Source organism: Bombus impatiens, unplaced genomic scaffold (genome assembly GCF_000188095.3).
Source record: "Bombus impatiens unplaced genomic scaffold, BIMP_2.2 scf_0113, whole genome shotgun sequence".
In the NCBI taxonomy this organism is placed as follows: domain Eukaryota; kingdom Metazoa; phylum Arthropoda; class Insecta; order Hymenoptera; family Apidae; genus Bombus; species Bombus impatiens.
Genome location: NT_176532.1, coordinates 236,008 through 261,057, shown reverse-complemented (window position 1 = coordinate 261,057; position 25,050 = coordinate 236,008). Strand labels below are relative to the sequence as shown.

Below are 25,050 nucleotides of genomic sequence, written 5' to 3'. Positions count from 1 at the left end.
TACGTGTAATTGTCCTCGTGAGTGGACAGCTCGTCATCGTTATAATTGTAACCCTTCGTGGAAGCGACGCGTATATTACGATGCTGTTTCGTAGTTTCACAGGTCGATACCCTTTAACGAGCGGTTGGCGCCGTGTTTTTTTAATGAGATACGATTTTTTCCCCGACTTATCACAAGGAAAGAGGCCATAGTCGATGTAAAGAGACGCTCGACTAACCCCGTAATGATATTTGAAATTTATGCGTCGTTGCGAGCTGCTTCACCACTTATCGAGCATCGCGTCGCCTGCGTTATCGCGGCTTAACCCAAATACGCGGTAACAAGTGTCACGTGCGTTCTCCTGTGTCTACATTGGAACACAGATGCGACATATTGTTTAACAAACGTTCGTCTCTACCGCGGGCCACGTGTTTCTACCTCGTGAAACAATTTTCCTGATGTAAGTATCGAACGTCATGGGATGGAGACTTTTGGAATTACGTGGACAAACTCGAGGGAATCGAAAGGATCTAGGCAAAGGAGAAATGGCTGGGATTCTAGCCTGCTTTTTTCCCTCTGTAATTTAATCAATGTTATTGGCAGACCTAGAATTTCGAGTGGTCGACATCAGTCGGTCGGATTTCGATTCTTGTATCTGAACGAAAGATCAGCTGGAATAAAATCGAGTCGAGGAATTCTCGAATTCTCGTTTTATGCTCTGAAACGTTTCAAAGGAAATGCTTAGTATCGGATTAAAACGAGAACAAGCAGTTCTTTCTTATTTTACTCAAACTTAAATCGGGCCGAAAATGATGGAAAGAAGACAGCGGGGTTAAACAATACGGACAAAAGTTCCTTTTTAAGACAGAAAGTTGTATAAAAGAAAGAAAACTTTGTGCGGAATAATCGATGCTTTTAAATTCAGTTCAAAGAAGATTACACATGAGCGCAAGAATCTCGAGATAAATCACGAACTCGAGATAAGAGACACTTTTCTATTTCACTTAACATGAATATAAAAGTTCCTCGAGATCGTTGCGGAAGATACAAATGGAAGATTTGGCAAAACTAGGCGATGCAAGCTCACGAGAGAGCGATTCAAGCGGGCGTTCAAGCGTATTACGAGGCCAATAGTCTAGTCTAGGTATACCGATGGAGCGACAGTGGTATTAAGAGAATCTTCGCGATTAGTATGAGAACTACTGACCTCTTTGAAACTCTCGAAGATCGGGATTAGTTTATATCCAAGTGCCTGCTTTACAAATCCTTTGCTTATCTGTGCCGATGCACTTCTAGAATTTTACCAAATTAATCGGTAATCAAAGAACCAATATTCATGTTATATTTATACGTTAACCTTTAGTATATTTTAAGGTGCTATATGTAAACGACAGAATAAAATAATAGCAAATGACAGAGTAAATGTCAGATATATATTTTTAGCAATTTTTCTATGCATCTTGTTATTAAATAGTTCTAACCTATGAGAACGAACGTAGAGAAAGATCAGTTATAAAAATGTTTGCAAACAAGTAGAGAAGTTCCGCATCACCTCCGAGCGATACGTTTCTATGCACAACTGTTTTCAATGATTAGATAATAAATTTAGATCGTATCGTAATAGATTAATAAAACTATTTAGACAATATCTATATTTAAAAATAGACCAAAGGGCTAGGTACATTGTCAGTTACCGTTTGTTATTTTCCTTCCCAGAGATTATACGTATACCATTAAATGTCAAGAGATAAAAATAGAAACTGTAGGACGCATAACATGACGAATAAGGTCGAAGATTTCTGGTAGAATTTCCATTAGACTCGGCAGGAACATTCGTGCGATAAAAATATTATACCAAGAAGACTTCCACCTTAGTATACAAAGAGTTAATTGCGATGTCTGGCGATAGGAAGCGAGGAAAACATCAATTTGAACCAATTTCGCCAATCTCACGTATTCGTAAGTTTGTGTATTTCAATACCACGAATCAACACAGTACGAGAACCTATCAAAAGCTCATCTTCAAGGGTTACGAAGAGAAAACGAATTTCTTCTTTATATCCCTACTTGTTCTAACAATCTTTCGCTTCTTCGAAACTGTCTTACGGGACGGGAGGGAACGTCGAATCACTCGAGGAGAAACCCTTTCTATGGGCGTTGATGGGAAGGAACAGTATTTACCATCGCGTCGAATCTCGTGACAGAATCTACGTTTCTCCTAGAATCGAGAAAACATGTCGTTTCTGCTATTTGTCAGTGCTAAGCGGGAGATGAATTTTTGGTGGTTCGATTTATCCATCGGGTTAACGCTTATAAATCGCAATGTTCTGAAAGGAACGTTCCTGCACAATGGTGCGAGCAGAGATTTCGTTTTGGAGATAATTCCTGATAAGAAATCGATCTTGATGACGTACGAGAATGTCTTTTTGAAACATTAAACTCTGTTTTGAAACGATAAAGAAGTTAGCAAAAAGGAATAAGAGGGCAGTGTATCGATGCTCAAGAAGAAGAAGAAGCGACTCATCCATCAATCAGAAGTAACATATTTATCAATCTCCCTCGAAACATATGTCACTCGTCCAAAAAGTAGTTTTAAACCATCGTCGACGTCATTAGCATCGAACTGAGATGGCTTGCTTCAGCATCGACTAACTAAACAGGCCAACGAAACTAGAGCAATTGCTTTCCATCTCGTTAGAATACTTCCAGAATATGCAAGAAGCACGCGCAGATCTGGCTACGATCCTCGATACAATCCACAGCCCGAATCTCATGACAAACGTCGCGTTGTAAATTGCCGTCGCCGCTCGTAAACGCAACGATCACCAATAAACGCAACGGGACGATGATGCTCGTACCGAGAAAGCCTCGTAATTCATCGCGAATATCCTCGCTGTCGAAGAAGCGTCTCCTCAATGGCGAAGAGGAAGTACCGTTCGTACCATTAATGTTGAGTTCGACGACGCGGGGACGAGGGACGGCGGCGGCGTCAGCGACACCAAAACATCGACCAAAACCAGAGTAACGCCCTGAACGTCCCAGTTGGACCGAGTTCAGTCAAAGGCAATAGTAAATTTCTTGCGTGTCAAGATTGTAGAGGAAGACGTCTAGAGAGAGAAAGAGAGAAGGAAGGAGTACCAAGTATGTTTAGTGCTCCCAAAATGTCTCCGCTATCGAACAAACGCACACATACATACATTCGTGTAGTCAACAGCGTGACTCACATTCACGTTTGTTTACTTAGGAGCATACACCGATCGCTGTTGAGAAAATTGTGCGAGCAATGACGCGACGCGACCGCACATTTGTAAAGGTGTGGTCGACACACGCGTATCGCTCTGGCCACGTTTATATAAGTCGTGCGTGTATTTTATTCAACATCGCACGAAACAAGGTCATAGGAAAGGACGAAGAGGCTTTCTCGAAGAGAGGAGTTACTTTTGTTAAGGGACTGTAATGGTATCTATAAAGCTGAACCTCGTTGAGAAATGGGAACGATAAACGCAACAACTTTCCTTGACGCGTATTCCGGAAGACGACGTTGACTAAAATAGTAGCCATCGTACGTCCGACCCGTAGTCAACAACCTCGTTGTCTTCGCGGAGAATGCTCCATTAATATCGCGGTTGTCCGGTACATTAAGGTCAACGAAAAGCAACGTGTCGTGGCTTTCGGAAGCTGGCCAACGGTTGGCAACGAACGCGCATAACTCATACACGATCTGGCCGGTTTCTCTCGAAACGTCCACCCTTCGTACGCGCACGGCAAGTGTTCTGGATGATCACTGACGGTGAATGACGAGTGAATTTTGTTACCGAAGTTGACTGGATCGCGTAGAATGAAACACGAGCGACCGGTCAGGTTTCGATGCGTCGTTACGTGTACTCGAATACCGCCATATCATCGCGTCATACGGATACGTAGTACGTAGAGAGGGAGAGAGAAAGAGGGTGTGTGTACGCGCGCGGTGGAATCTAGTATTGGACGATAATCAGCCAACTATGTGTGTGGATGTAGAATGGTTGTGAGGCGGTGAATGCGTGCACGAGGAAAGTGGAGCAACGACCGGGAAGTCAGTCGGAACTAGCCGGCTCCATGCTGTCGGGTTTCGTCGTATTGCACCGATCCAGTTCAGACGAGTTGGAGTAAGGGCGGTGAGTACGACGTCGCCAATGTCGACGAGCAAGAGGGGCGCGATTCCCTTTCGGTTTTGCTAGCTTTTTCCCCATAGACACGACTTTGGCGTCCCGTCGAGTCAGAAACTCTAGGCACACGCCCCCTTCTTTCTTTATTTCTTTCTCTTTCTCCTCTCCTTTGCTCGCTCTATTTCTCGCTCTGTTTCTCCTTTACTGTTTTTCCTTATTTCGGCCCTCGACGAGCTCATTCTCTCTTCGCTCTTCGACATCGCGTTACCAATATAAGAATATGTCACCGTAAGGATCGTCTCGCTTCCTCCACGAGTTACTTTCGAACGAATGCTTGAATTGAACGCCGTCGGACGTGGAATAAGCTAGCCAAGTCAGCACGAGGAAAATATCGTTCGAGGAAACGCGCACCCGATGCCTTGACGGATCTTGTTATTCTTCGACCCCACGTGGTTCAACTTGTAATTTCACCGTCCTTGCTCTTCCTCTCTGTGTTTTTCCTCGCACACGCTGTGATTAATCGAACCGACCTCTCCGTATCCTCGTGAATATTCGTTTCCAGTCCTTCGCACAGAATAATTTATAGCCTTGTTATATAACGTTATGAATGATAATAAACTTTCAAAAATCATACTCTTCTACATTTCTCTAGATGCACGTTGCGCAATAATGGGTTTCCAGATAACAGCCATTTCGAATATTTTCATCAGTTTTCTTAATCAAATACTCAATTGGTTTCGTATGGTCAACGATAGTTTGTCAAAACACGTATCCACTGCAACCACAGATCGACATTCCCGAGTGTGCAAAACTGCTCGAAGACGATCGTTCGAGTATCGATTATCGTGTAGCTTCACGGGAAGAGTCTTAGCTAGCCGATAAGTTGTCGCAAATTTGTTGCCATTATTCCGTAGTGTCTAATTCACGAGGTCGAGCAAGGTTGGTGAAGATATTTTCCGCCAGAGCTGCCGGGCCATTTATACCGTGTTTACGTGTGTCTGCGATCAGTAAATACCTTTATGACGGTAAATGGCGTGGGATTTTTAGACGGTCCTGTGAACGGCCAAACCTTTTTACGTTACATACAAATTTCCACTCGAGCGTTAACACACTCTAAACAAGGGATTCTATAGGCGTCGTATTCTCTTCGCTTTATATCTCGATCATTGTAAGAGGAAACGCGTTTGATTTGCAGTTTACGCTTTCCTTCGTTAATATTCATTGGATAAAACGTCGCGTCGTCGTGATGGAATCGTTTTAACTCGGATAATAAACGCGAAGTACGAGGTTCGAGAGAATCTTCTCGCGAGAAGTAGTCATCGATATAGTTACAATCAGAATGCTTATTCTTATGCTACGAATATGTTATGAATATGCATGCGGAGCGTCGCAATTTTCTTAATTAAAAGGTCACTCGTTCGACTGAGAAGCAATTTGGTATAATGGGGAGCATTTTCATTTCTTGACAAAAAGTTGGTAATGAGGCCTTACTTCTTAGAAACCTTGGATCATCAGGAATTTCTTAAGACCTTTGTGGTCGCAGCGAAAATGTTAAAGAGTTCGTAATTAGAACCATCGCCGAGAAAAGGAAGTCACCGACTTCAACGTCGTTCGGACTGAACGAAAACAAATGAGATTCGAACGATAATTACAGCTGACTGTAATTATAATCGTCAGAATTCGATGTAATCTCGACAATAAAACACGAAATATGTAGTCGTGAAAAATTTCCAGAAAGATCGTTCTTCTTTTTCCTCCTTTAATTACTCTTACTGTTTGATGGAAGTTAACCTTCTCGAGAAAAAGTTTAAAAGGTCTGAAAGTTTAGTTCACTTGGGGAAATACTTTCCAGGAACGTGTGCTAAATGAAAGATAAATCGGTTCTGGGAATTAACCTGTACAGATCGGAACGAACCCTGAAGCGGAATTGAAATTACTCGTATGATTCGACAACGGAAAGCCCTTGGTTGTCCTCATGAACCAACGCGGGAACCCTACGTCGTAAATCACACGCAGCGAGAGGAAAAACCATAGAATAGAATCCACGTGGAAGAATCGATGTTTGTCGAACCGTTCCATGGAACGTTCCCTTTCGAAACTTCTTTCTAAAGTACAGCCGTCTTCGAACTATCTTAACGCTCGACCCGCCATTTATTCTTCTTGAAATACAATTTCAACGACTTCCAGCACTTTATTCTTCCCTACGTTTCGGACGATTTGATATACCAAATTCGAATCTGGAAAAATTCGAGAATTCATTTGACGCGTCACGCGAAAATATTCTCGAGTTTTCTCCGAGCGTAAAGGCAAACTTTTTCATCTTGTAGTTACAAAAACGAGAGTATAATAAAAAAAAAACTCTTCAAGTCCAGAGAAAAATAGTATTCGCTACGCGTAGGAAAAAGTCCTTAAAAAAATACAAGTTGGAAGATTATCATTTGGAAGATTTTAGTAGAAGGTTCAAGAGAAAATATAAGTAAAATATCGTTAGAACACCGGCAGAAATTTCTGAAAGAATTCGAGAAACGAAACATTCTTCGTAACTTTGAAAATATTAACTTTTTAATTAACATGCGTTATGAATTTTCTTCCTCCGTTTGATAAATCTATCTGTCTATCTATCTTTAACATTCTCAGCTCATTTATCTCACTGTCGTATATAATGTTTGAAACTAAATCTACCCATATAGGGAGAAAATCCGTGTTCTAACGAGGAAAGTCAATCCGACGCAGAGATACACATGTAGTCGAGGGGTTATGCGCGTTGCAAGTCGGATTCAACGTAAAGTCAACGTTAAATCGACACGACGTTCTTTATCGGAAAACAGTCAAGTGACTTTTTCAGCGACCCGTTAACGCTGGCATTAACGCAGTCATTGAATTTAATTAATGTCATAGCAGCGACGCGTCGTGCCATGACGACGCATGTCAATTTGATCGTTGCACGCCGCCCAAATCCTCCGCTTTTTGTTCCTAGCTGTGGCCCTCTCCCCTCTTTTACTCGATTCTGTACTAAAATGTATCGCGAAGGTCGACGAAACAACGACGTTTAAGGTCTGTTCCGCTTATCCGCCATCATCGACTCGTTGGACAAATATATTTGCTCGGACGTGTTTGTCGAAAAAAACACGGAGTTAGAGTGTCAGATAAAAGGAGAAATACGTCCGTCAAATTGGAAATAAATCGTTGAGGACTTTATCGCGACGTGGTATGCCACTTGATAAACCGACACATCTACCCGCATCATTTTTCTAGTTAATCTGAATATCGATCCGAAACGTATTACCCGCTTCCGCATAATTTTAGATTTTCGAACGATACCCGCACCGAATTGCGTCGTCGTTTCGATCGTCACTGTATTTCATCGATAAATTAAAATCGGGTCTCGTGCAAACTGGCTCGGGACTCCTACCATGCTCTTTCCGTGCATCTAAGGCGAGGATTATGGTTGCAAATGGAAGAAAACAGAAGTCTAAGAGATACGAGAGCCTGAATCTACTTAGCTCGGATTATTTCGAAAAGCCGGGGATTTCGAGATGCATTTGATTACGCGAACAACGACGTAACGCTATCAGTCCGGATACTTCACGTTCGCGTGACTTATTTCTACTTTCTGTTCGTTCAATTTCCCAGCTGTACGAAAGGATTCGTTCGTCTCCGGAAGGACAGTTACAATCCTATCGAAAAACAGTATTTTAATTCCACGACGAAGACGTTGGATTCGAGTAAGAATGTCGAGGGGTGAAATATTCGGCCAAACGGAAATGAAACGGTTTTAAGTATCGTTTATCATGCGCGTTTCGTGCTAACGTTCTAAAGATTCGTAGAACCATAACTGCTACCTTCCCTCGAGAGGGATATCGTTTCTCTACAGTTAAACAACAAATCGCAACGCGTATATTTGCGTTACCGATAGCCGCGGTTCTTAATTAATTAAACAGATTTTGACGCGACAGGTCGCTTCCTACAAAACGAAACTATACCGATCGACTTCGAACGCACTGCGATATGCCCGATTTGGAAATGTTTCGTATCGATGGAAATAAATTCTCGTGCAACCAGATTAAAAGTTAAACCGGCGGATCGATGGTTTACGAGGGTAATATCGCTGGAAATTGTTGATCAATACTAAGCGTCGATATCGGCTGGTCGAAGCTTTATGAAGCAATAAGCGCGAAGATTAAAACGTGCGCGGAGCACTGGCCGAATCTCCTTTAACTCTTACCAATTCTATTCTTTTTCACTTTCGAAGTAATTGACGTTAAAAGTAGATTCTCGATAAAAGTTTCAATTACCTTTTTGTTATATTTTACGAGTTTATAAAAACTGAAGTATACGCTCCGCAAGATAGATTGCGATAGTATTTAGAAAAGAGCTGTCAGAAATTAACGCGCCAAGAATTTTAACAAGTGGCTACTTTTAAGCGTAATTTATAATGGCTGCAGGAAAACAGGATGCACGGCATTTGCAAACAAAGCAGTGTGATCCTGTAGTGCGCCGTGAAATCCCTCCACCGTCCGTTTTTCTCGAGCTTGACTTTTCTTTAAAACACGTCGGGTTCATTACTCATCTTTATCTATAGCCACACCACGGCAATAGCCCATTACAATTTTTAACGAAACAACAAAGCCATTCCCCGTATGAAACAACGTGGCACGTTAGAAGGATGTTAAAATACTTTCTCGCCGTAAAATGCCCGATAAAAATATTATTTTCTTCGTGGTAGCCAAAATCCCTATGTTTTCATGTCTTTAATACATTAACTGGAAACATATGAAATGTCTTCTTTATCTAGATTACGTTAAGAATATCATTGTATATCATTTATACATTTATGTATTTATACGATAGACTGTGATAATTTGTCTGCGATATAATCTACCGAATAAAATTAAGCGTTAATTTATACTCTTGCGTATTTTTACTCGAAATACTGTCAGAAGTTTTATGATATTCTCTCTGCAATAACATAATGGATACGTACAAAATTTAATACATTTTCCTTTACGAATATAAATTTAATTACTTCGTGGCCAAAGTCATAGATAATATTAATATTGTATTTGAAGGAATTACTACTAACGAACATACTGTTCGTTTTCCAGAGTCCTAAATTTCCAACATAGCTTTTTATTCCCTCTTAGCGATATTAATTTTCACAATAAACAGATATATAGATTTTACAATATCTGACACAATAATATTTTTCTACGATAGTATTAAAAACATAGTATTAAAAACATTATACACATCTCGATGGCACATATGTGTCAATTACAGCAACACAGTATTTTCATTGGTAAACTCGTTCCGATGAAAAGCATATTCATCATAATAGAATAATACGAACATTTGATATATTACGACCTAATACAATATCACGCTGATAATACGCCTGGTGTTGCACCGAACTCGAAAAGTACAATCAAAACAATCGGAGACGATATCAGCGAGGTTTTCACGTGGTTGCCTGGCAATTATCGTAACAGTCTATCGATCTACGAAGTCTTGTCCCCGTGCAAATACATACACAACAGGCACGTTATGTCGTGAAACACGCGTATCATTTATCCAGATGGGAAATTGCGTTACGCGACTGTGAACGTAAATAGTGGCAAGTTCACGTGTTTATTCACAGGGAATAAAGAATCGGTTGGACAAGATCAGAAAATGTCAGCTACGCCGAGGAACAAAAGGTCACTTATGGATGCCTTTCAGACTTTTTTTTTTTTAAATAATGGAACGATTTCACGCGAATGAAATCCAAAGTTAAACGCGCATTTAACGCCGTTACGTTCTTTCAACCCAATTGCATCCTTCCAACGGTAAAGAAATATCTCCAGTTCGAGCAAAATATACAAAAATTGTTACTGGCATGCGTAATCTCTTGTTCCAATTTTACGTTAAACGACTTTTTAAAAGATTAAAAGTCTTTTCGCTTGTAAAATAAATAGAGATTAACAGGTCACAGCAGAGTTAAGAAAATTTACAATCTACGTTTCGGATTGGAACCAATCGCGATATAAGTGGAAAAATTGGACAACCGCTAACGAATGTTCTTTCATTTCACGATATCCGTTCCCACCGAACTTTGTAGTTCGTTAAATATGGAAATAAGAAAGTTTCCGAAAGAATTTCAAATTACGCACTTCTTTCTGGGGAGGAGAATTCTCAATGCAAAAAGAATCGAGAAAAAAGAAGAAAGATTCGCGAGAAAGTTGTTAAATAAAGTATCATGGGGTAAGAAAGTAGCGTCGAATGCGGCGAACAACTTAAGACGACATCTAGGGGTATAAATTCCGCGTATTCATAATTTCCATTAGAAAGTGCCTTGAACGAACGTTACGTATAAGCTGCGGGAGAATCAAGGCGAATAATTTTCTTGGCTGGTTGCGAATTAATAAGCCCACCATAAACCTATGTCCTAAAAGGATCTTCGTGTCTTAATGCCGGCTTATCACGCGCATAAAGGGTGAATCAGCTGAAACTAATCGTATTTAGTTACCGATCCACTCGGACGGAAATTATCCTAGCGGAATCGACGTTCAGATCCAACGCGATCTCTCGAAACCTGTTAACAGACGAGCACCCTTGCCCAATAAAGGCGTGAACGCTTCCTTCGAGCCGCTTAAAATTCGTTCCTTTCCTTAAATTTCTCATTTAAACCAACGTGACTCGTCCTTCTTTAATTTCCTGGGAAGATTCTCCTGGAAATTACGGTTATGGAAATCGAAAGAAGTTAGCGGATTTCCAATAATGAATTGGTTCGTGCGGGTTTCCTCAATCGGGATTGTCGTAGCACGATTAAAGTCGCCAGGACGATCGATACGATATTTGATACGTGTGACTCGCCCCACTTTATCAGAAGAGACGCGAACATCTATCTGCCTATCGTAGGTGGATCAATCGGTCGCGGTTGCTCCTATAGACTAGCTTTGTGCCAGCTGTTCGAAACTTTTAACCACATGCATACGCCGTGGAACGTAGAGAGAGTGTCGCCCAACGTTAACTGTCTCCAGCGCTCATAAATTATGTAAACTAATTTTGAAAGTCACCGACGAAAGATAAAGGCAAATTATGGAATTAAATTTAACGCCGACGTTATACGCGTCGGAGGCGTTTAAAGAGATTTCTTGGAGAGCAACTCCGTTGATACACAATGCAAAAGAGATGATCTGTAACGTAATAACGAACGGTATATCGGCCTCTCTCTTGCGACTTTCACGTTCGTCGTTCAATGAGAGAACCATAATTTTGCGTGAATGATACGACGCTGGACGCGACAGACCTTGGACTTCTTTGAACGCCGCGTGACTTTCCTATCGATCGGCGCAATATTTTGTTTGTAATTTCTCGAAATCATAAGCAAGTGATACTTCATCGTTAAAACGTTAGCCTACGAGAATTAGCCTTTATCAAATCTTTTCTTCTTCATACATCGAACGTTTTCATGATGTCTGTTTTATAGGCATACCTCTGCACAAATGATGAAAGGTCGGCATCAATTTCGTCGTCGCTTCAGTCTACAACCGTCATCGTTGAAAGAGGGCCAAGAAGATGGAACGACGAAAAACATTAGGTAAGAAGATTTATACTTTTCAAGCGTCTCGAAATCTGTCTTATTCGCGCTCGAAAATCCTTCGTCTCGACAAGAAAAGGAGAATCTTCCTTTTCTTGCCCCTAAGGTACTTCTATCCGTATTCTTCGTGCTCCTCTGTTTCCTCTTGTTTCACAGAGAACGAAGCTACGCTGCTTTTACAAGCGTCGACTGATTTCCTTCCTGCATTCGCGGAATATACTATCGCCGCTAATACGAAACAAACGAAAGAATTACACGAACCCATGGGAAAGAACAAAACGATTTACGGGTGAAAGTGCATTTTCCATCGTTCTCGAAACGAATTCCAAGCATCAACCATTCTTCTCTGCTCTTTTTCCTCTTCTTTTCGCTCCCCTTACTTCCTCTTCGATCCCCTGACCTCCTCTTGACTCGCTCTTAAGCTAGGTCGAGCTTTAATTTTGTGGCTAGTCTTCGCAAAAAGAGAAGCTCGCGCTCTTCTCCTTTGTACGCTCGGTAATAACCGCGTCTGACTTCTACTCGTAATAAGCGTGGATGATTACGGAGATACTTAGGAACAGTTGTTATCTGGTGCATGCAAAAGCACTGGTGCACCACCTCCACTTGCATGCTCTATACACAGCAGATATTCCGGGGACTAATAGCGACTCAAATTCAAGACAGCTCCTATACAAAACGTATATTGAATAACGCGTGGAGACAGCGAAGAGGATCTTCAATGTTCATTAGCACTATTCTCTTCGTCAGGACGTTATCCCCTTAAAGACGAGGCAGTTGGCTCTCTTATTTGTCCCCTGTGTTTCGTTCTAAGGTACAGGTCTGTTATTAACTGTTTTTCAAACCATAGCTGTTACGCAAAAAAAGAAGAAAAAACAAATAAATTCATTAGTTCGTTACGTGTCAATCTTTTCGATGTTTCTTATAATTTGCTAGACTCTATCGAGGATATTTCTAAATATATTTCAGAAATGAGAGACTGTCAGAGTCAGACAGCGGCGGTGGAAAACAAGTGGAGAGTTCCATACGACACAAGATCGTGGTGATGGGCGCCGCGAAAGTTGGCAAATCCGCGATAATTAACCAGTTCCTCTACAACACATTCACGCCAAAGTACAAGCGAACGGTAGAAGAGATGCATCACGGTGATTTCAATGTTTCCGGGATACATTTGACGCTCGACATCCTGGACACCTCAGGCTCGTACGAGTTTCCGGCTATGAGAGACCTATCCATCAAGTCTGCGGACGCGTTTATTCTCGTCTACGATATTCACGATGCTAACACGTTCCTTGAGGTGAAGACTCTGAGAACACAGATCCTAAACACCAAAGGCGCCGTGCCCATTGTTGTCGTTGGCAATAAAGTCGACGTGACCGACTCGGCACAAGAGGTAACTTTTATCGTAGCCGAATGCGACAGAGTTCTTTCGTCTATGACATTCAATTTCTGTATTTGATTTCGACGGGTCTGATTTTGAAAAATTCGCATTTGGAAATTTGAATTTGAAAATACGAATATGAAACATTAAATTTGTATTCAAACTATTTTACACGCTTGTTCCAGGTGGATACAGACAGCACGAGAGAACTTGTGATCATGAAATGGGAGAACGGCTTCGTAGAAGTGTCCGCCAAGGAGAACCTGAACATTTCGCAGGTGTTTAAGGAACTACTGATACAAGCGAAACTAAAATACAACTTGAGCCCAGCGTTGAGACGTCGTCGCCGACAATCATTGCCGCCACCGCAGCATTTGAATTCCCGTAGCAGCAGCGCTCACGTTCCATCGCCGGCGCAGCTACAGCATTTGCAGCAGATTCGTGAACGTTCCGAGTCCAAGAGGAATTCCTGTATTCTATCGTAAAGAGCCTCTCGTCGCTACTGATCCAAAAGCTGATCTAAAAGAGAAAGGGTGAGGGAATCGAAAGGGCGAGGGCAAAGCTATGCCGCGACGATTCTATTAGCGATTCCGTTCGCTGTGATCGATCGATGTTTCCCGCTCGACGTTCCGACGTCTCCGTACGGCACGTTCGACACGCTTCGGATCGATCGTCGAATGGTCGATCGAAAGAATTACACGGCTAAAGATGTCGTAGACGAGAAGATAAAGGCCAACGTTTAGCCAAGGGAATTCAACATTAACGGTAATTTCTTCTTTTTCATTGGCTGAGGATTCGATATCGTTAAGATTATCGAAAGCTAAAACAAAATAACATAGTTTCCCAATTGAAGATTCCGCCTACAATTTCAAGTTGAAAATGGAGAACACTTTCCTTAGAAATGGCCTCTATTCGATTGGAAGCTTTATAATTCTCATACGGTTATCGTACCGTTCATAGTTTTCGTAGTCCGACCTTGAAAAATTTAGGTAGCAAATTTTCTTAAAGAAACGAGTTTCAATTATTCCGTGTTTATCGTTCAACAATTCGATGTGCGTAGCGCGAGTCAACGTACTTGATGTGTCTCTATTTCGCCTCCGATTAGAAGATATGTCCCGAAAAATTTGAAGCTCTTGTTCCAAGGTAGAAGAAAACACCACGAAGAGATCAATGGAACGCTCTGCGATTGAGCTGACAGCGATAATTATTCCTTGTGACATAGTCGGTTCGGTTCTCATTCGCAATCGAGAAAAAAAATCCTTATTCTTCTTTCTCGATGCAAAATGATTTTAAAGATTTTATTCGACGTTGCTGATCGATGAAATATAAACTGATCCAAACGGCATATATGCTGTTGTTAACATAATTATTCCGAATTATCAAACCGTAGAATTCCATTTTTACAAATATATCAAAGTATCTTACAAAGGTATCCTATTTCAGGGTTGTTTCCCACTGCCCACTCACTATCTTATTATCCACTTACGGACACGTACAACGGCCAAACAATATTTTATAAAGCATTATTGGCTAGTCGATTAATCTTACATCAAGCACTTGCCTACGCTGTTCTTTATACCATATATATCGTTTAATTAAAGAGGTTAATTTCCATATACATATATATACATATAATTTCCATTTCCATATACATACATATATATATATTACACATATTTGATCTATAGATTAAAAAGTTTGCGAATATATCGCGTTAGAAGAAACGTTCTATTCGTTATTTACGACATGTAGATACTTCTAACGAGACGTATTGGAAAAACGGAATATCGACTTATTTGTCAATTACGATGAACGTGAACTTATTGTACACGATTGCCTTGCCTAGAATCTGAGTTACCGCGAGTACAATAATGTTCAGGTGAAACGAACAACCACGTACAAATTCTGATCGATTGCAGATAGCTTTTTAAGTAGTATCGTTGTACTTGGTAAACTTGCTAATAACGAGAAAGTAGCGTGTACGATTTCTGTTTACGTAATTAGGTAACAGAGATAGAGGTGTCTATATATTTTAAAGGAAATACTATGCAACGATCATTGGTTTTAAGATTAGATGCAAAAGTTTATTACTTCGCGTTATCGCATGATACATAAATTTATCGTTTGTGAAAAAATGTCACGTTTTCGGAACTATTATTCAGATACAAAACTAATACATATAGGTTAGTGTAAATGTAGAAAGTCTATGTAAATAACAGAGCATTGTGATGTGGATATCTCGTTGAATCGAAACCCACATTGGGTATAATTTTACATAGGTATATTGTAATTAAGTAGCCGCGGGTCAGCACGTAATTTAACGCGTTCAACGATTATGAAATATCGCACATCACGATAAGAGGATAATTTATTTGAATGTAAAACAGTTCGAGATCAAAGCTATTTAATCGCTCCAAGATTATCTATTATAGACGAAATCTTTTGCTGAAATCATGTATTTGCCTGACCTGTGCAATCGCATTATTTCGTGTTACTTAGATTAATGTTAGACCAATCGGTTTAATAAATGAAATCTTATCATCACACTACGGAAATCTAAAGAATTTTACGACTCGTACAATAAATCTACGTTATATGGAGTTTCTGAGCAAACTGCACTTAACACGACTGTAACTATTTTTAGCGTAGTTGTGGAAAAAATATGTGGTAACAAATTATTAAGTAGTCTAAGCCCTTGACTTTATATCATTGTGTTAACAGAAATTAAATAAAAGATGGATGTCATATTTAACTTCCACATAATCTTGTTTTGTTCATTTTATCCCCTAAAATTTTCATAATATATAATATATACTTTTCTACGTATTTTACGTATACAATAAAAGCTTAATTTTCTGGTAAGATTTTTTATTTACATTTACTAGCTGCGAACAAAGTACTAAACGATTTTACAGAATCTTTACTACAGAATCTTTTTGATTGCACCATAGATAAAGTACAGGATAAATTAATTTTTTTATGAAATTTTGTGTTGAAATTTTGTTCAATGGGAACTGAAATACCGACTTTACGAATTTCAAAGACTCGTTACAGTAAGAGTAATTATCGATAGATAGTCAATATTTTTATATAACGGTTAAATTATTGCTTTACCTCTGCAATATTCTTAAATGCGATAAAAAAACCTAAATTTATTACTGTGCATATACATCTGATTTATTTTTTAATAATTTTCGGTACGCGTTTGAATACACATGAGTACATATTTATGCGTATATGATATACGTAGCCTTCACAGTGAAAGCATAACCTTAACAGTGAAAGCATAACCTAAAAAAAATATGAGCCGGACAAATTTCCGTATTAAACTCGATTTGTGTAAATACCATAAAGATCTGCATCGCTTTTGTTGGATTTTTATTGACTCGACTAAAATGATAAATATAAAGGATGTAAAAACACATATTAATGTACTGTTCCACATTAATGAGCCATTTGATTTGTTTCTAAACGAAGTTGAATATTTACCACCTAACGAGGACGTACGGATTTTGAAGGAGAATGAAACGGTTTTGTAAGAATTCTTGCAATAAAGGTATGTGATATTGCAATAATGTATCATTTCAGTCAAAGTGTTGCAGGGTTTTACCTAAGACTCGACTAAGCAATATTCAACTAAGCAGTACTCAACTGATAAATCAGCTTCATTTAGCCGTCAGCAACCCAGTTTCACCAATAGACGCAGGTAAACAAGATCCAGAAAGTAATCATGCAAATTCAAAACGAATTGGACCAACAGCGATAAATTCTCCTGCTGCAAAGTCAAGCCCTATGCAACAGGAATTTCCTACTGATATAACAGACAAATTGCAAAATTCTAAAGAAAGTAAGTAAAATGATGTAAGCACCTTGGTTGAATCAAAAGTGTAGTATTACTTATTTATGGTATTAAGATTCTATTTGTTTATGTTGTATTACAGGTACAGATGCAGAAATTCCTTATGTATATGCAAGGAGAAAACGTGCACGAAAACGGAAAAGCTCGAAACCTGAACAGCTACTGCTAAACGAAGGAGACAGATCTAGTAAAGCCTATGTTATAAATGCTAAAGTTGTCCCTCTTGGTAAACATATTCGTTTTGATAACATAGATGACGAAATTTGTCTAGAAAATCCAGTTACATGTCCAGAAACGATAAGAGGAGTCCATACTACTGTATCACCTGTTCATGAACTTACAAATTTATTATCAATGGTTAATAATTCTACTCCACCTACCTTTGAGAACAACAGGGTAAAGAACACGGTGAATGCAAAGCATCAAAGCAATGAAGTAAATGGAGTCAACGCAAATGTTAGCGCAAGTATAGCTTCAATTATGGTATTGGGAGAATCAAAAGAGTTTGTGAATACAGATCTTGAAACATATCCAGTCATGACAACAAAACCAAAAATTAATGATATTATAGCATTTAAGGTAATTTTTTTAAATAGTAATTATATTTTTAATCACAGTTTTACATGAAATTCATTTTTAGATGCTCAAGATTGGCTCAGATTTTACACCACAAGTATCAAACTTTATTGTTGCAGAAGTTGTTTCTTGTAGTCCAGATAAATCACTATACATCTTTAAAGTATTACGTATGTGATTTTGTATCATTAATGTATCTCGAAGATATATCTATATATTTTTTATTAATTACGATCTAACATTCCTCTGTGCAGAAGGCTTGTCAGAAGTGCAAGTGCCAGTTGGAAAACTTAACTGTATGGATGAGTCAGAGGAACATGTGATGAACAATACAATTAAATTAAATTATGCACAAATAATGAAACCTAGACTAGTATCTGTATCAAGCACTAAACATTCGTTTTCGATGACTTCCTGATCACTTAGTTAATTTCATACACTTTTTTATATATTTTAAATTAAATATTTTTGTGAGTAAAAGTAAATATGTTAAGTAAAATTAAATATGTCAAATAAAATTAAATATGTTAAATAGAATTAAATATGTTAAATATGTGAATATATTAAATATCTCTTGAAATAAAGAGCGGGATTTATAAAAATTACCTTTTTCTTGCGATGCATAAACACAGCGTTTCTGACGTGAACGTTAATTGTAGATTATGTTGCTATTGTTGAATAATTCACTTCAATTTCACTTTACACTAGAACAGCGCAGGATAAATTTAATTAATTTCACTTAAACATAATAAGTAGCATTGAATTAACAACTTAAAAGCTCGTAAATGATACGTGACAATTTGTACGATGCATACAATTTTACTACGATGCATGTGTGACGACACATACGCGCGATGTCTATTCGTTTTTGACTAAATCTTTAATACCATTTCACAGAATTTATTACTGAACACTCTAACACTATCACAAAACAGAATATTTCTATATTTTTCTTTCATTTCCTGTTTTATTGTTATATTTAATTCACTTTCACAATCGCGTCCATCACATTCGAAAAACTGAAACAATTGGACACGCAGAAGACGGTTGGTAGAAACATTTCTGGCGGTTTCACTCTGATTGGCTGATACAAATTTATTCCACCAATGAGATTTCAATAGGGAATACTGCGCAAGTTTACAATTCCGCGCGTAATTCGTTTGTTCTTATTAGTCTTTATAGAAATATGTATATTTCTCTAGAACATTATTTTGTTTTAAAAGATTATCTTTTATTAATAATCTTTAATTAACAGATTTTTTAATAAAAATCAACCTAAAAATGTTAATGGACGAATTATTTTTCTGCGTGCGAATTTGACCGTTGTTCCTATATTGCCAACACAATAAATTCAGAGTAAAACAAGGAAAAAAATCATAAAAGATAAGGAGAAGCTTTGGAGCTTGTAATCGTAGAATTAAACGTTTCTTTCAACTTTCAACTTCTTTCTTTTCCTTTCACATTGATCATCTCTAAAGTATATATATTTATAATATGCAAAATTTTACATATTCCATCCCACGGTTTGTACAAGTAATAACAGAAAATGTTCGCTCATTAAAAAACAGTTTTTATATTAAATAAAACTACACAGTACTGAACATATATTTCGTTAGAAGACAAATGCAGATATTCTTTGAAATTTCAATTTAATTGATAGCTAACTGATGTATACTCGTACGATTCTATACGATGCCGTAGTTCGAAATTAAATTCGTTTTAGCATTTCCAGTTTAGCACGTCGCGTCGTCGACTAGTTGTTCAGCCTTTGACAACAAATCTGAACGCAAACGAGATACCTGGGATTAATACCAGTTAATAGAAAGCAGCGTGAACGTGCGGTTTGCTCCCGCGAACGGCCATGTATACGCATAACCGTTGCGCTATTAATAACCCGCATACAAAGAAAATTGCGCCATTGCACGAAATTGTAGACTTAATATCTCTTAACCGATTCTCTTTGTTCTTCGTAACAAAACGATTAAAGACCTAGCGAACTGAATGTTCACAATTAGCTGTAGAGCTTTCATCTTATTTCTATCTCTGTCTTCCTCTCCCTTCTTCTCTTATTCCTTAGTTTTCTCGAATAGCTGGCGATTCATCTCACCACGTTGTACCCTTTGTTTCACCTAGTAGTAATTTAATCCCAATGATTCATTAGTCCTATACCGAATAAAACGATGAAAATTAATTTGTTTCAAAGAATCTCGACGTTGTAGTGTTTCGTGACCTCGAGTCTGTTTTCGGTGCCATCCTTTTCGCCTATAAACGGTGATACCACAATCTATGGCTATTAATCTTGAATGTGGACCCAATCTCCGCGTATCGAAGCGGTATTTTATAGATATAAGTAGAAAGCTAGCAATAACAAACGTCTATAGATGAAATCTAATTCGTTACATTCGTTATATTTCTCCCCTTTCTCTTGTTGAAGAGTGACAAATGAACAAAAATAATGATCACGGAATTTTAACCGTGAAAGTACTGTACTGTACAAATATTTGCGTTGATCGTATAACTTGGTAATTCGGGATGTGAATAATCCACGAGATAAAAACACAAGAGTAAATTCAGACGCAGATCTAACTTCGCGGATCCATCCGTGTAAGGGGATGGATTTATTTCTATTCTCCGAGGGTGAATTATTCATAGCTAAATTGCAGCTGGGAGGGTGCGTCGCGGTTACGTAACCTCGAATTTCTTGCTTACCTTTTTTCCGCGGTCGTTCTCGAAACAGAGGATATTTTAGAAGATTCACGCGTAATGTGATTTTCTATTTTAAACTCGTTTTAATCGCACGAATCACTCACTAGATTCTGCTCAAGGTAAATTTGAAAATTCAAAAGGCTGAATGTTTCCGTGCAGCAAACCAATTAGCATCGATCTTCACCATTGTGATAAGTAGAATCGTATAAACGTTTCGATCAAAGTTTAAATTCAACCCGATTACGTTTTACATACTTCGCGATTTTCTCGTAACAAGCAAGCGTTGTCTTCCGTTTGAACGATAAATCACGAACAGAGAGAATACTCTTACGAAAAGCGACTTTCTGTGGCGGTGTTCAAAGTTAATTCCGCAAAGTCAGCCAGCCAAGAACTTGTTCACGTTGCTTTCGGGAGTGTCAAACGTTTTACGAGCAAACTTTCCGTGTCACCTGTAACGAGGTGTTCGATTTCCCCAAGAACACGCGAAGAAAATTACGAGCACCGGAGACGGGCAACTAGGGAGAGTATTGACTAAGTTTACGGCTAAAGAACATTCTGACAGGGACTCGTCGCTCATGAAGAATGTAGCTCATAAAGTTCGGACGATCCCGGCTCCTTAACGATCTTCTTCCTGTTAATATCACGTGCCTCCGCATTAGAAAGTGGAAGGAACTTTCCCTAAATTGTTAGCCCCAGTTGAAAGCTTCCCTTCGTCGTTACACACAGAGAAGATCTAAACGCTTACCTTGCTAGAGACCGCGTTCCTTCAAGTTTAATCCTCCTTTCGCGAAACCACGTGCCACACAACGAGGATTTTACGAGTAAGCAGCTTTCCGTAAGTACCGAGACGATTCGATCGCTTTCTACGAGTTACAACGCAATAAGGACCTCTCGTGTAAATTCGCCTGATTCCCGATGAAACAGCCAATTGTTCGACAGTGGTGAGCGAGATGATTGCATCCATATCCGTGAGTTGATACGAGAGCACGTCGCGCGAGCAGGAAGCCAACCAGATTGGAGGCTTCCAGCTTGTCTGGGTAACCTTTCGTGGAAATTTCATCCCATTACCCTGGCTGAAGCAACCGCATATTCTCACGCGAGTACCTCTACGCACGTAACTGAACGGTGTTCCAGGATTCTTACGGGGAGAGATGGTAATTTATCGGAGTTTTTGAAAAAGCTTTTGGAGAAGAGATTATTTCTTGGTACTAGAAACCAGGCGCAAACGATCGATATGGCACAAGAGTGCGTACTAACAGATAAAATATAACGTAGTTATTGAAACAGTCTATAAAGATCTCGCAATCCTCTAAATTAAATTGTAAGAAGAGTTACAAAGGTAACACTTGATAAAAATAAACGCTACGACGAGATAGCGATGAAATTTTGACCAATCTGTACCGTATAGTTTCAAAATAAAAAAAAAGAACACAAATTACGTACATTTAAAAATTAGTTATTACTGAGTACATCTATTTTTCTAATTTTTCTTTTACAAAATTTAAGTACGCACTATCTCTTATAAAATTCATCCTTATGATTGTATGATAATAATATTGCGCGATTATGCATCTTCGTGTAATATATAATATTGCTAGTAGTATAATCTTACGTCGCATTATTAAAAATATAATCCTGCGTCACCGGTTGCGAAATCACAACGCCACGATATCGTGCGTCTGTACCTACCTCAGCAGGGTAGGCTAAATTTTGAATAAACTAGTGTCTCTCCACACCACTCGTTAGGATTGTGATCCAGATCTTAATATCTCTGTTACTCGAGAAGCACTGATACAGGAGATTGGCCATTATAAATTTTAACGACGAATGTTTGCGCTTATGCATGGGAGGTAAGCGAAAGTTCACGCTGAAAAGCGGGATAAAGACGCTGCTGAGCACGTCGTAAATTGAAGCGAATATTACTGTAAAATGTTTTCGATACGACTCGTGTCGTACTTATGTTCACGAATGACGCTTATCCATAAGTCCTCCCCCTATTTCGATAAACGGCGAGAAAAACACGACATTGAAGCGAGTTCAGAACGTTTTGACGCTTCGACAGTCCCTCCTCGTGTTCTTTTTCTCGTCCGGCGAAAGCTTCTTTTAGGGATGACCTTATTCCTGGAGAGACATTCGACATTCGACGCGCAAAAAGTCGAATAAATCGATAGCGAAGCCGCGGAGTCATCGTTAAAAATAGTCCGCGACTTTGACCGTAAAAATCTAATTAACAAATGGAACGTATCCTAGGGATTGGAGAGCTTGGAAATCATATTTACACATCTAGATATTACCCGGGTTCTCTCGTTTCGTGTCAGTTTATTAAAGAGATATCACGATCAAAGCTCGATTGGTATTCTCGCACAAAGTTCGTTTAGGAAACACGTTTATTAAGAAAAGTAAAAAGAAACGGCGTTTATGACTCGCGAATTCAGTAACCGGATGAAACTCGAAAAGAATACAACGAGACTTTGCAACGAGATTTACAGTAGTCCAGCTCGATATTGGACGCGACGAGCTGCTTCGCCGACAAAAATGCGTGCTAAAAAAGCACTGTTGCTCGTATCGACGTTGCTTCAGGCAATATTTCTCCGAGATTTACAGGAAATTGACATCTACCGCACACGTCGCCCAAGGAAGTAGTCAGTTAACGATCTCATAACTCAATTCCGACGCTTTAATGGTCTTACATTTTAAAGAAAATTTAGTTTACAAAGACGAATTGCGATCCTGCAAGTTTCTCCATGATAAAAGGCTTGAATGATAATCTTGAAAAAGTTTGATCGAGATGTTCCCTCTGAAAGAGCTGCTGAACTTCCCATTAAAGAATTGCCCTCCGATGTTTTCGCATGTTAAAACGCTCGCAGACAAGCGAAGGATTAAAACTAATGCCAAGAATAATCGGTAAAATATTACGTCGATTTCCTACAATTACTCCGAGAAGCAAATTATCCTAATCCTTTCATATAATATTTTTAAAACCAACCCCTTCATAGGGTTGAATAAACAGCCATAAAAACGAAAGACTTTTTCTGATTTTCCCAAAGAGTACATATTCAAATGGAATTCCTCTTCAACTATCTACTGCAAATCTTTGCCACCGAGAACTTTCCGAACTTAACTATTTATTCACGTAACTGAGAATTTCCTCAATACATCGTTATATGGTATTTTTAAGCAAAATACGTTCAAGCTAGCAATAAACTGCGTCACTTTGGCAAAGTGCATTCCCGAGGTATTCGCGTAACTTCGCTCAACACTAAAAATTTCACGAATGCAAAGTGTCTCTTTCTGCGTCTAACACGGCGTATTTTCTCAATGGGTTACTTTGAAAAAGTACTCTATAATTCAGGTTCAATTCTTCATAACCCACGATTGCTTCTTGAACATCGCACGTGTGTGTGTGTGTGTGCTGACTGGATTTTATGGAAATCATAAGAATAATGCAACGTGCAACGGCACATCCATGGTCTTTATCTGCGGCCACGTGATCGCGCGATACCACTCTTGCAAGTTGACTCTCTTCACGATCACTGCCGGAGGGGATCGATAAGTCGTCCTGAACGACGTCGGTAAAACGGCGGTCGAAGATAAAGCTGCTTGTCGAGACGTCCAAGTTCACCGAGTCGAATTTTTATGACAAAAGCGTCCGGTATGTGTCGCACGACTTTCGCGTCTGCAAAAATCTTCGCTTCGTGAATTTTAGCTGGGACAGTGTGCGAGGAACGATACATTGGATATCGTCGTTGAAGCTCTCTTATGCGCTGCGTTTGGCAAAATAGGCATTGCGGATAGGTGTTATGGAGGACAGATATGTTGTTGCAGAGGTTTGGTTTTCTTCAGGTTTAGTGTATAGGAGTAGAGATACTTTTCAGGTTGATAATCATTTTAAGATAAGATTTAAGATAAGATTATCATCTTAATTTAATATACAATGATAGGCAATTTTCTGAATTTCCTCACTGTCGATATTCCGCTACTTACATTCGCTTGTAATTCAAAACAACAGTGTTTTTCAATAAACGAGAACCATTCTTCTTAGTCAGTAAAATCTGTTACTCAAAATTAATAGCACGTCACTGACTCGTTCAACAGATTTACAACACGTTATTCGATACTTGAGAAGGTTCTCTGGACAACAACCACAGTATTTCCAGATCTATATGACGCAGGACGCGATGTTTCTTGATTTAACTCGAGGGAATTGATCCGGGATGCGTGGCTATCTGTGTAAATAAAAGAAACTTCCCTCATATTCTCTACAACTCGTCGCTGCTCTTCTAATTTATTTACTTCGCCGTTATTCTCTCTTCTCGTGCCAAAAGCGCGTTACAATTAACGCGTTATCATTAACGCGGGGACAAATCCGAGAGATCAAGCAATGGGATCACGAGGAAAGAGGCGAGGTAACTACTCCCCGTCGAAAGCACTGTTCCCCTGAGATTATTGTCCCGGCGTCACCGGAAGCAACCCCAAAACCGGTAATCTCCATCGCGTGACGAGAAGAGGTGTTTGAAGGTAGCAACCTTTGGAAATCACCGAGGGTAGGCGAAGGAGAAGGAAGAGAAGAAGAAAAGTCCAGGCGAGCAGGAAAGAAGAAACTATGGAAGAGCAAGCCGAGGAAGAAAACGAAGGGAAAAGGAAAGAACAGAGGAGAAGAAAGAGAAAACAAAAGTCTAGCTTTAATTTAATCGGACAGGCAGAGTCGAAGAATTGTTGGTGCGCCTGCGCAGCCGCCGTACGTCCCTGGACCACCGACCGCTAGTAGCACCCGCCGACGTCGACGTCGTGGTTGTCGTGGTGGTGTTCGTTGCCGTCGTCGCGACGC

General features: G+C 39.3%; 2 protein-coding genes across 4 annotated transcripts in view; both read left to right on the top strand.

Moving 5' to 3' along the window:
* Positions 1 to 15,844, top strand: part of LOC100745042 (ras-related protein Rap-2a) — a 28,871-nt gene extending 13,027 nt beyond the window's left edge. Inside the window, exons 1-4 of one of the 2 annotated variants that reach the window (XM_003486391.4) lie at positions 3,589 to 4,133; positions 11,593 to 11,703; positions 12,670 to 13,093; positions 13,267 to 15,844. In XM_003486391.4, the coding sequence (XP_003486439.1) occupies positions 11,609 to 11,703; positions 12,670 to 13,093; positions 13,267 to 13,566 (819 nt within the window). In that variant the 5' untranslated portion in view covers positions 3,589 to 4,133; positions 11,593 to 11,608 and the 3' untranslated portion in view covers positions 13,567 to 15,844. Of the gene's footprint in view, positions 1 to 3,588; positions 4,134 to 11,592; positions 11,704 to 12,669; positions 13,094 to 13,266 lie in introns of those variants that run through there. The other variant, XM_003486390.3, reaches the window with a different exon arrangement.
* A 304-nt stretch (positions 15,845 to 16,148) lies between these two features.
* LOC100747552 lies at positions 16,149 to 18,058 on the top strand. Of its 2 annotated transcripts, XM_012380878.3 has the most exons (6): positions 16,150 to 16,616; positions 16,684 to 16,928; positions 17,023 to 17,127; positions 17,212 to 17,519; positions 17,581 to 17,686; positions 17,771 to 18,058. In XM_012380878.3, the coding sequence occupies exons 1-6, from the start codon at positions 16,384 to 16,386 to the stop codon at positions 17,932 to 17,934; spliced, it is 1,161 nt and encodes a 386-aa protein (XP_012236301.1). In that variant the 5' UTR covers positions 16,150 to 16,383; the 3' UTR covers positions 17,935 to 18,058. The 2 variants fall into 2 exon arrangements, with proteins under 2 accessions (XP_003486457.1, XP_012236301.1); XM_003486409.4 differs by having other exon boundaries at positions 16,149 to 16,616; positions 17,023 to 17,519.
* The last annotated feature ends 6,992 nt before the right edge of the window (positions 18,059 to 25,050 follow it).

Coding starts and splice junctions, on each gene's coding strand:
- LOC100747552 (XM_003486409.4), top strand. CDS start 16,384: ATGAGCCGGACAAATTTCCGTATTAAACTCGATTTGTGTAAATACCAT. Junction 17,520..17,580: donor ATGATATTATAGCATTTAAG/GTAATTTTTTTA, acceptor ATTCATTTTTAG/ATGCTCAAGATTGGCTCAGA. Junction 17,687..17,770: donor ATACATCTTTAAAGTATTAC/GTATGTGATTTT, acceptor TCCTCTGTGCAG/AAGGCTTGTCAGAAGTGCAA.